At 44.0% G+C, this 12,290-nt stretch overlaps 1 protein-coding gene across 4 annotated transcripts in view; it reads left to right on the top strand.

The window, feature by feature from the left end:
* FZD6 (frizzled class receptor 6) overlaps nt 1-12,290 on the top strand; it is a 38,537-nt gene that overhangs the window by 7,830 nt on the left and 18,417 nt on the right. For 3 of the 4 annotated variants that reach the window (XM_075920246.2, XM_075920245.2, XM_006122396.5), the window contains exon 3: nt 7,434-7,630. The exons of the other annotated variant lie outside the window; for it this stretch is intronic. In XM_075920246.2, coding sequence (XP_075776361.2) covers nt 7,434-7,630 — 197 coding nt within the window. The remainder of the gene's footprint in view (nt 1-7,433; nt 7,631-12,290) is intronic. 4 annotated transcript variants of the gene reach the window in all.

Below are 12,290 nucleotides of genomic sequence, written 5' to 3'. Positions count from 1 at the left end.
TTTTCACATGGAAGCTATTCAATTCCCCTCCTCTTCTCCCAGCCCCCCCACCCCCACTCCTTTCCCCTTTTCTGTACCTTTTCCAACTTCAGTATAGTCCTGGATATCAGGAAAACTTCCTGCTTGTAAGAGTCATTCTTTCATATAGAAAGAAATGATGCAAGGCCACTTCCAGACTATTTTTAAATTAAATCCTGGGATATTTTCCACTTTTTTTTTTTTTTTTTTTTTTTTTTGTATAGGGACACAATCCTGCACTGCTAAGGAATGGAGGAAAAAATTCTTATCTGATTTTTCCATGTGCCCGTTAACTATGATTATGGTGGAGAATTAAATTAATCTAATTGCAGCAGCCGGAAAATGAATGACTGTTGTAAGATTTTAAAAATCATATTTGAATTATTGAAGCCGGGCAGAACATAACAAAAGTACTCCAGTACTAAAAACCACTTTATTTTTCCCCTTCTGTAATTTTAATCAATTTAATTTCTCTGATAGATTTCTCTCTCAACTTCAATTTTATCTTGATTGGTTTAACATTGAAGAACAGATCCATGCAACTGAGAGACACTGATATTTGCTTTTAAGGTGCAATATATCTTCAGCACAAGGAGGGGGTTGGTAGGAGAAAAGAAATGCACTGGCTGCAAATGATGAGTGTCGAAATCTGTAAAATGACTGGCTTAAAATGTTAACACACTGACATGCAAATAGATATTCCAGATAACTTTCACTCAATTTTAAGGAAGAAGATAACGATCATGGATTAACATAGAAAAACTTTGTGGATGGTGGCATAGTATGCTGTACATCTTGGCATATACAACATAGCCAATATAGTTACTCCATGATCTTTATATTAACATCTTAAACCTCAGTACACTAAAGTATTTAAATTTCTTACATAGCTAGTATGCCACTATTATTTGTGAAATCTATGCTATATAGTACAGCATAGATTTCACAAATAATAGTGGCACACTAGCCATGTAAGAGATTTAAAGACTTGGGTTTAAGATGTTAATATAATAAGGTGAAAAGAAATTGAATTATGAATATAAAACAGACAAGTGCTACACAAATTATCCTACGTCTTGCTAATAAGACTGGACAGCTTGCTATTAGTATGTCAAAGTGGTTTGCTTTTTCCACAGAAGTGGTAGGCTGTATCTCCTTAGAATCACTCTGAAAGATCAGGAGGTGAACAGATGTAGGAGCATGAAAGATAGCTAACTTATTTTCCTCCTTTAGTATAGAGTTTTAAATAAATAGCTTATAACAGCAATGCAGGTAGAAGGTGGGAAACTGTTTTGAATCATAATTTGTATGGTGTGGTTGTTGTAATGCTAACTTTTTGCTGGCCCTTAAGGTAGTGATTCAGGTGGCTTTGTTTAACTTTGTGTTCAGTCCTAGTGAAGATTTAATCTTTCACTTCTGGTGGTAAGCATGTCAGTAGAACATGTACTATGCCTTTTGTAACTTCAGGTCAGTATGGCTATTCGTGTACTTAAAGTTAAACATGTATGAAGCAGAGGGAAATAATCCCATTGTTGGGACCTTCCTTCCAGATGATGTTGTCAAGATATCCACTCAGTAGGTGCTGGTTTCCCCTCTAGCTGAAGGAGCTCAGCCCTGCCCCTACTCCTATCTCTTCTCAGAAGCTCCTACCTTTTCCCAACTCTGCTCTACCCTGTTGCACCCCTCCCCTCCCCGCCCCGTTCCAGCCTTTCCCCCATGTGCCTTCTCTGCCTCTTCCATGCCCACTCCTTCTTCCTCATGGAGCTTCCTGAACACCATGGATCAGCTGTTAGCAATGCTCCGGAAGTACAGGGAGGTCAGGAGTTGGTCAGCGAGGCTGCCAACAGGTAAGAGGTGTGGGGGCAGGGAGGCTTGGCTACTAGCAGGTGCTTTAATAGGTGTTCTAGCCCTCAATCACCCACAGAATGAGCACCTATAGAGTGAGCACCAGTGTCCACTTGCACTGAGCCAGTGGAGGGAACTTGAGTTATTAGGAAGAGACAGGTAATGAGGGATTCAATCGTGAGAGCTCACAAGATTGGGTGACTGGGCAAGAAAATGGCAGATACACATTGGAAAACATCCCATTTATATATGTAAAATGATGGGGGTCTGAATTAGCTGTTCTCACTGAAGAAAGAGATCTTGGATTCCTTATGGATAGTTCTCTGAAAACATCCTCTCATTGTGCAATGACATCCCCTCAATGTGCATTGGCTTCTGTCAGAAGGCTAGATGGACCATTGATTGGTATGAGCCAATATGGCAGTTCCTATGTAAGCCCTTGCAGGATCAGGACATAATACAATATGGAAGAGTCTAATTGCAAATATCAAATCTTAAAAATTTTAAATATAAAGAAATAGTAATAGAACCTAAAATTAACTTGAATGACCTCTTCAGGTAGAGGAAATAGTTTGGTAGTTACATGCAAGGCAGGAGACTTTCAAAGTTAAGTTTAGTCTCCTCAGATGGCGAACATAATTATTGCCAATTGAACCTGTTTTCTTAAAATAAAAATTTGACTTAGAATAGCTTTTTGATTCTTTTTCTCTGGCATTTGAATACTGAGCTACATTGTCTATCTGATTACCGTATCCAATTTCTTTCCAGAAAGACAGTAAATTGATAGCACTTGAGCAACCTAATGTTTTTAGATGTTGAAACAGGTGGATATTTCTAAAACTTAAGAATTATCTTGAATACATACGTCACACTGTCCGGAGTGGCTCACAACTATCTAACTCTGCACAGACTGTTGGGAAGAAAGGGCAGATGCCCTAAACTGGTGGTGTGTTCTGTAATTAAGACTTCAAGCCAGTAACAAATGTGAATTCCTGGATCACTCTACCAGTCTTACCATGGAGTCCCAGATAGTCGTCTTAGCCTTGCCAGTATATCTTGTTACCTGGACCAACTGAACTTTGTGATTTATACAATGTGATCTTTTTGTTTGTTTTTTGTATCAGGTTTCCTTCAGTCCCAAGAGACCAGTCATTTTACCCATACCTGTTAATACTCCAACTTATTCCCAAGACCATGCTGACAGCCAGATCTATGATTAAACTAACAAACAATTAGTTGAGAGGTTAAGGCAGGTAAAATACAAAAATGGGTGTCAGTTTTGTAAATCCAAAATGATAGCAGAGATGTAGTAATCTGCCAGTTTCCCAGAAGTGTTTTCAGGGCTGCCTGGAATAACTTGATCTGTGTCATCTTGTTCAGTTATTCTACCCCAGTGGTCTCCAATCTTTTTACACCCACGATCACTCTTTAAATTGCCGGGCAAGCCAAGATTGACCCCACCCCTTCCTTGAGGTCCCCACCCTCTCCAAACCTTTCCATGGACTACCTGTTGCTAATGAAAACTCACCATTAATTACACCTGAGCCGTCTTGCTAGTGCTGCTGCTGCTGGGTAGAACTGTTTAATTTAAGTTAAACCAATTAAGCATTGTAACTTTCTCATGTTAGTCTATCAAACTTCATTTTAAATAGAGTAAAATATTATTGAACCTTTTGTGTTGGATATGTTTTCTTTATGGCAGGGGTGGGGAACCTTTTTTTGGGTTGGGGGTCACTGACCCACAGAAAAATCAGTTGGGGACCACACAAGTGAGAAGCAAAAAACTCCTCCCAAAACCCCCAACCCTCACTGATTGTCGGGTTGGTGACCACTATTCTACCCTGCAAGAATCCAAGCAGTCCAGAGATAAAGGATCTTCTTTTGAATTGGTACTTTATCAAGTTGTCTGGAGAAGAAGCTATAAGTGTTTCACTTATAGCTTTGCCAAATCGCTAAAAGCTGCCTTTTGGCAACAAAGTAGTGAGTGCATACACACTGATGTGGCTTTTGTTTGTGGGGGAGGGAGCCTGGTTTTGACACACAATACTTTTGCTCCTATGGAACTTTTCATTTCCCTTCCTTTTTATTATTGACAAACAAAGGAGGCCTGGTGTCCACACAAGTTAACCACTTTATTCAACCTCCAGGAGGTATCCCACAATGCCCACCCTGACTGCTCTGGTCAGCAATTTGAACTCCAGTACCCTACAACCAGGTAAAAAATAATCCACTCCTCCTTGCAAGCCCCAAGAATTTTAAATTCTATTTCCTGCTTGCTGGCTCATGTCTTCTCAAGTGATCATGGCTGCGTACCTCATCAAATGCTTCACCACTTGGATCAGCTTGGTGCTTTTGGATATGATCAGTATGGTGGGGAGAAGTCCATGCAGTCCCAGCTGCACTTTCCTGTGGGAATTGGGATACCTATGGGTACACTTCTCAAGGCTTGTGCAAAAAGGGCCAAGCAAAGAAAGGAGCTGAGGCAAGCATACTGAGGCAAAGTAGGCAAACCACTACTCTGGTGCTGCACTTGAGACCTACCATTTCTGTAAGGCACTGGATGCTATCCTCAGGGATGACCCTGCCTCCACCGCCAAGATCCCAGTGTATGCTCTGGAGGGTACAGAGGCAGCAGAAAGACCTAATCCAGAGGATGAAGTTATTCGTGAAAAGGTAGAGGAAGTAGAGCTCCTTTTGGGGTTACCCACTGTGTTCCCTCTAAGCCAAACCAGTGTTCCCTCTAAGATTTTCCATCCTTGGACCAGTTGAAATTTCTTCTGTCCAATACTAATATTGAAGTCGTGTGTGGATGTGCACCCACCAGTACTAACAAAAACCATAGCTCTAAATATATATTTTAAATAGTCCATACGTGTGGAAGAAAATATATTAAAGCAAGGGATAATTAACAGGGAGCAATGCTTATGATGATTTTCTTTTTGATTTCATATTAAATAAACACAATGCTTGGCAGTGGGTTGTGCCCATGAAAGCTCATGATACTGTTAATATATTTTTGTTAGCCTAAGGTGCTATAGGACCATTGTTGTTTAAGTGGCTTGCTTTTTTTTTTTTAGTTACAGACTAAGAATATGTCTACATTACAGAGTTTTGTTGGAAAAACATCCATTTTTCTGACAGAACTTGAACATCCACACGGCAATTGTGTTCTTCTGCAAGAAAATTGAAAGAACAGAGGGGTTTTTCTGGCAATAGTAATCCTCATTCTACGAGGAAGAAGCTTTTTTGTGAAAGAGCTCTTTCGCAAAAAGGCATGTGGATGGGGAAGAGGGAGTTCTTTCTGAAGAGGGGGGGAAAGAGGGGGAAAAAGCACAGGTGCCCTGGTGGCCATTCTGTCCATAGCAATCACAGCTTACATGCGAGACAGCGCCCATTCAATCTGGATGCTCTCTTTTGAAAAAGCAGATTGTTTTTTTTCGATGCACTTTTGCAGTGTGGATGCTCTTTAAGAAGTTTTTTTGGAAGATATCTTCCAGAAAAGCTTCTGCTGAAAGAAGCCTGTAGTCTAGATGTAGCCTAACATGGTTACTCCTAAGACCTTGGAGTACGTGTATCATATGCCTTTCTTAACAGATGTAGTTTCTTTTAAAGATCTTGCAAATAAGGTTTCATCCTACAAAACAGCTAATATCACACCTAGTACTTGCTGCTTCTGAGTAATAGCAAAAATCTGGCTTTCATGCAATACAGTTTACCATGTATTAATTAGTAATACAGGATTTTAAAAAGTCATTAAGATCAGAGTCTGATATGTGCAATACTCAAAAAGAAATTGTTTAAAAGAATCTTTTTCTACCTTAAGCCATTAAGAGAGGGGTGGACAATTTTTGAAGGCGGTGGGGTGGGGGGGAGGGAAGCACTCCAAAAACTTGCTAAGTGATGGAGGGCCGCACTCTTCCATTATATTAATGGAGGTGGTGCAGGAGGTCTGGCATGGGGTTTGGGTGCAGAAGGGAGCTTGGGGTAAGGGATTGGGGTGTGGGATCTGGGAAGGAGTTTGGGTGAAGTGGGGGATTGTGACCTGGGGCAACAGACTGAGGTGAGGAGGCGGTGCAGAGCCACGGAGAGGGTTGTGACTTGGGTCAGGAGTGCTGGAGGGGATGCAGGGATTTGGGCTGTGACCAGGGTTAGCAGATTGGGGTGTAAGGTCTGAGAGAGGTTTGTGACCTGAGGAGGGGATGCAGTGCCTGGGAAGGTGTTTGGGGGCTGGTGCCGGGGTACAGGTGGTTTGGGTTACATGACAAGAGGGGCAAAGGGTTGGGGGAGGGAGGGGCTGGGTGCCAGAGAGAGGCTCTGGCTGGGAGACCTTACCTGGCTCCCAGCCAGCAGTTCAGCAGGTTCCTTAGCCAGAGTCCCTGCCTTCCAGCCCCTGTATGTGCTATGGGGAGCTGCAGGAGCCATGTTTGTTGTGAACTGGGGGATGAAGTGGGAGGGGCACTTCACATGCTGCCTGTCCTGCAAACAGGCAGTGCTATTGGTGGAAACCAGTCAATGGGAGCTACTGGGGGCAGGTGCAGCATGAGAAGCCTCTTACCCCACCCCCCTCCAGGCTCTCAGCATTCACAAACACACATGTGGTCCTGCACCCAGCTTTCTAGAGTGATGTGGGAGCGGGGAGGGGGACTGCACTGGCTGAAGCTCTCATGGCCGGATCATCTTTTGCCCAGCCCTGGAGTAGAGGCTGGAGTCAGTTTCTTCATTTATGACAGGCAGCAGCTGCTTCTGCCCCACCGTTGGGTCCTCAGAAGGGGAAGGGTAGGCTGAGAGCTGGCTATAACATGAAGGCTGCACTGATCAACCGGGAGGGAGAGCGGACAGCTCCATGTGCTGCATCTTTGCCCTGCCACCAGCTTTGCACTCTCACCTGCCTTGTTGGCTACTGAACGCTTCCCCACACTCAATGCTGGTAGGAAGGCAACTGGCCAGCAGGGATCTGGCCAGCAGCAGGACCTGCCAGTACTAAAAGGGGGGGAAACAGGAAAATATTGGACAATTTGCCTGTTTTTAAGAAAAAGGTGGGCTTAAGTAGGGGACTTTTCTTTTAGAAACAGGACATCAAGTCACCCTATCTTGATCAAGAAGTTGGAACCTTCACAAAAAATAGACTACTCTTAGTGTAGGGAAGTAAATGTGTACCTGAGTATACAGTTAACCGACAACTCTGCATCAGCTGCAGTGGGGGGTGAGGGAGGCAGGAGCCAGTGCGCATGGGGGCTGTTTCCCGTGAAGACTCCCACTCCCTCTCTGCTGTCTCCCACAGAGGCAGCAGTGTGTGGGTGGGAGGCAGGATTCAGTGCTCGCAGGGAGCCATCTTAAAAGCTGTCTCCCAAGAGCTGCCTGCTCCCCTGTGCTGTGAGGCAGAAGCACAAGGGTGGGGGACAGGTGGAGCTGGCAGGAGGAGTGGGGAGCCGGCTTGTGTAAATGCGTAACTGCTGAAAATTTCAGTGGTTACATGTTTACAAAAATAAACACATTTTAACGTCCCATTTAACACTGCTGATATTTTCTTTTAAAAATTACTAATCAAAATCTCTTTTTTCTTCCTAAAGCCATTTCTTCCTCTTGTGAACCTCCACTGTTCTCCAGATGTCCACACATTTCTGTGCAAAGCATTTGTGCCAGCCTGCATTGAGCAAATACATGTGATTCACCCTTGTCGAAGCATTTGTGAGAGAGTGTACTCGGACTGTAAACAATTGATAGACACTTTTGGGATGACCTGGCCTGAGGAACTGGAATGTAACAGGTATAACACCTTTTATTCTAACAGGCAATGAAGTTGACATTTTCAGACACACCAGATTTGACTCATAGGCTAGTTCTACACTACAAAGAAAAGTCGGAAAAAGATACACAAATTGTGAACTGCATTTTGTGTATTTTCTGCTTTTCTTTCAAAAGATGAAAAATTTGGCATGTCTACACAGCACCAAATTTTCAGAAAAACCTTCTCTTTCAAGCCATCCCTTCTTCATGGAACAGGTTTACAGGGATGGCAGAAGAACATGTCTGCTTTTCCAAAAAAATTTTTGGAAAAGCAGACGTGTTCCTTGGACGCAGCATAGAACTGCACTCTAGACATAGCCATAGTTGAACTGAAAATTTGTGACAGAGAATGTGTTAATAGTTGCTTCAGAGAAATCCCCATATTAATGGGGACCTTGGAAGATCATCTGAGCAAGAGAGGAATCTCTCTTCAAGAAACTTTATTAAACTGATTTATTGGATTTCTGGTTGATGATTTTGTCTTTTGTTAGAATGAAGTCCTGCAGATTGGCTAGTAGTATCATATATTTCTGTCTTCTTCCTTATCTGTAAAATGGGATAAAAATACTTGAGAGGTTTTATGAAGAATTGTTGTTTAAGGACAGAAAAGACTAACTGATCATCAAGTCTGTCCTCCATTACTTGTGAGGGAATTCTGCATCCCAAAAAATAAAAGTTCTGTGCACAATATTTTAAAATTTGGCCAAAGTCTGCAAATTGTATTTGTCTGTAAATACATGTGGAGGTTCCAGCATGGCAATGGGGAGCACAGGCCACTGGCTACATGGACTTGGAAGATCACCCTACAGCAGGGCTACTCAACTTCGGAAGCCCTGGGAGCCACAATGATACTCTCAGCACTTGCTGAGGGCCGCAGCTTAAGTGTTTCATATATATGCAACTAGCTTCTTTCACACTGATGGGCATGAATATAAAGATTAAGGCAAGACTACACAACATGCAGGCCCCATTTAAGTCAGTTCTGCTGACAGTAATAAAATGCAATATTTACCTGATTTCCACCCATATGACAAAACCTTTTATGAGCAATGATAGTCCAGGAATTTAACTACTAAAACACATATCAACAGAAGACCATTACATTGACTACGTTTTTGTTTTGGCTCCCACCTGTGGGCCGTGTGGTGAGCCCTGCATAAACCCAAACAAATGGGCCATGGGCCACATGAGGCCTGTGGGCTGAGTAGCCCTGCTCTACAGCCTCTTCCCCAGGTCATGGACTCAGTAGAGGGCTGCACCTGACCTTGACACAATGCAAGGGCCTACTCTGCTCCAAGAACCTCCCTGTCTATGACCTGGACATCAGATTTGGGGAAGACAGGTTCAGCCCAGGAAAAGCTATGTACGTACAGGGATCAAGGTGTTGGTTGAGAGGGTTTTGTGTGGCTGGGGAGAGTGGGGGTGGAAAGTGTGGCACTTTGTGTGTGGGCAGCTTGTGGGGGGTGCATGGGTACTATAACTGCAGAAAAGTCCAGGTGAAGGTAGTTGAAGATTAGCATCAGGGGGTGAGGTGTCTGGGATTGAAGGAATGGAATTTGGGGGGAATGTCAGGTTTGGGGAGGCTCAGTGGAGAGTCTAGAAGCTAGGTGGCTTGGGCTTTATGAGATGGGAGTTTGAGTGGGGGGGGGGGGTCAGTGAGGGGTGGTCCAGGTCCAGGGGGTGTGTGTATGAGAATTCAAGTGTATGGGATTCAGCGAGGGGTGGTTTGGGAGCAAGGGTGGGGATCTGGATGCAGGGGTTAGGCTTAGTAGGGTGGAAGTTTGGGGGGGGGAATAAGACATGATGGGTCTGGATATTGGGTGTCCAGCTGCACAAGTGGTGGACAGGGGAAACATCTCCCCGTACAGTGACTCCTACCCAACAGTAGAGGAGTGATGAGGCAGGAAGCAGGTATGCAGAGATTCCTGCCACCATGGGAGGTTTTTTGGGGTAGGACTGATCTAGTCCTCACTGCTCCTTGCAGCAGCAGAAGTCCTATCATTCTCCTGCCCCCCTGGACTAACAGCTGGGTCCAACACAGAGTAGAAGCTGCCCGCAGAGTTGTCTCTGCCCTGACCCCTGCAGTAATTTACCTCTCCCGACAGCTGCTCTGGGTGCTTGAAATGATGCGCCCACTCTGTTGGGGAAGGGCATGCGACCACTCTTCTATATCTCAGGTCATTAACACTACCCAGCACCATCCACACACTAAATCCAGCAACTGAAATTTAGACCCAAATAGTACATCCTCCCATAGACTAATTGTATAGTGCTATGAAATATAAATCACTCTGTCTATTCATCAGTAAGTACCAGAATGCTTTTATTTTAATCTTAACCATTTAGCTGAACAAATTAAACCTCCCATTACTTTATCCATAATTACTTCATGCCAAGATTCAGTATTTCACAAAAATCTTATCTTTGTTTCTTCTAACTCCCAGAGAGATCATGATAAATTCATAGTTCTTAGGGCCTGAAGGAATCATTATCATTTAGTCTGACCTTCTGCACTCCTGTAGGCACTTCCAGATCATGGTAAGTCATCTCTTTACTGTGCACATCCACAGGGAAGAGAGTCTGGGTTTGTACGGACACAAAAGCAGGGGACATGGTTAGTGGCAAAATGGAAACACAGTATGGAGGCCTATGGGTTATTGAAGCTCTGCAGCATTTTACGTCTGCCACTGAGCACAGCTTTAACCCTCTCTTAGAATTGTTCTCCAGAAATAGCCATCCTAAAATCTTATTCAGTATATCTTCTAAATGATATTTTAAAATCAAATACTTAATTTTTTTCCAAGAACCATTGCTTCTCTAAATTATACTACTAGTTAACACTATCTTCTACTCATGTGAAGTGAGGTAGTATTCTCCATTAAATTCTTAACTAGCACGAAAATACCTTTGGAGTTAGCAGTAAATGGCATTGTAGGCCAAAGACTGAATGAGCATAATTAGTGTTAAGAGTGACAGGCACTAATGAGAACTGTAAGATAGACAGGGTTAGAACAGGGGCTGTTAATGAGTTTAGAGAGGGAGTTGGGAAGGGGAGTGAGATACATTCGCTGTTCTTTAACATCTTTTCACTACGCTCCTTCCCTTCAAGGAGGCATTTAATAACAACTGAGGAATCTCTCAGACGGAAGGCAGGTATGGATAGTGATAGGTTTGGTGCTGTTACCTGCACAGCACGTGCCTTGTTTGTCTTCATCCCAGAAGAAAGAAAAAGGATTGCATCTGCATTAAGTGCAAGCTGGTCACCATTATGGAAGAAAAAATTAGAGGACTGGAAGCCCAAGTATCGACCCTACGTTCTATCAGAGAGGACAAAGACTTCCTCGATAGAAGGCAGCGTTTAATCCTGCAGGCACAGCAGGCTGAAGAGCCACTCAGGGCAGTACAAGACAAGGAAGAAAACTAGCAGCATGTAACCTCCAGAAGGAGAAGAAGGCCAACTCAGGTATCCCCCATTCTTGTAGAGGTAAGTAACCGCTTTCAGGCTCTCTCTACAGGCACTGTGGTGGAGTATGCTTTGGCAGGGACCTCTCGGGGAAGAAATCAGAAGGGAACACCATCTACCAAAAGACATGGGATGCATAGTCCTAGAGATGGGAGTTCCACGACCACCCCGTCACCCTCCAAAAGAAGACAGGTGGTGGTGGTCGGGGACTTCCTGCTAAGAGAGACGGAGTCATCCATCTGCCGTCCAGACCTGCAATCTCGAGAATTGTGTTGCTTACCGGGAGCTCACATTAAGGATGTGACCAAGAGTCTTCCGAAAGTGATTAAGCCTTCGGATCGCTACCCCTTCCCTGCTTCTCCATGTAGGAACTAACGATACGGCCAAGAATGACCTTGCAGATTACGTAGCGCTGGGAAGAAGGATCAAGGAATTTGAAGTGCAAGTGGTAGTCTCATCCATCCTTCTGGTTGAAGGAAAAGGTCTGGATAGGGATTGTCGAATTGAGGACGTAAATGCGTGGTTGCGCAGGTGGTGTCGCAGAGAGGGCTTTGGTTTCTTCGACCATGTGACTCTGTTCCGGGCACAAGGATTTTTAGGAAGAGATGGTATCCACCTAACCAAGAGAGGAAAGAGCATCTTCGTGGGCAGGCTTGCAAACCTAGTGAGGAGGGCTTTAAACTAGGTTTGTTGGGGGATGGTGACCAAAGCCTTCAGGTAAGTGAGGAAGTCGGACATCAGGAAAAATCACAAGGCAGAACGAGTAATGAAGGAGGACCCCTGATTCGGATGGACAAGGCAGGGAGATCAACTGGTTATCTAAGGTGTTTGTACACCAATGTGAGAAGCCTGGGAAACAAACAGGAAGAATTAGAAGCCCTGGCCCAGTCGAAGAACTATGATTTGATTGGAATAGCGGAGATTTGGTGGAATGACTTGCATGACTGGAGCACTGTCATGGAAGGGTATAAACTGTTCAGGAAGAACAGGCGGGGGAGAAAAGGAGGAGGAGTTGTAGTGTATGTAAGAGAGCAGTATGATTGCTCGGAGCTCCAGTACTTAGAGGGAGAAAAGACTGTTGAGAGTCTATGGGTTAAATTTAGAGGTGGAAGCAATAGGGGTGATGTTGTGGCTGGTGTCTGCTATAGACCGCTGAATCAGGTGGATGAGGTAGACG

Source organism: Pelodiscus sinensis, chromosome 2 (assembly GCF_052426305.1).
Source record: "Pelodiscus sinensis isolate ZL-2025 chromosome 2, ASM5242630v1, whole genome shotgun sequence".
NCBI classification, from domain to species: domain Eukaryota; kingdom Metazoa; phylum Chordata; order Testudines; family Trionychidae; genus Pelodiscus; species Pelodiscus sinensis.
The sequence above is the reverse complement of the archived record's forward strand: the minus strand, read 5'-3'. Positions and strand labels throughout refer to the sequence as shown.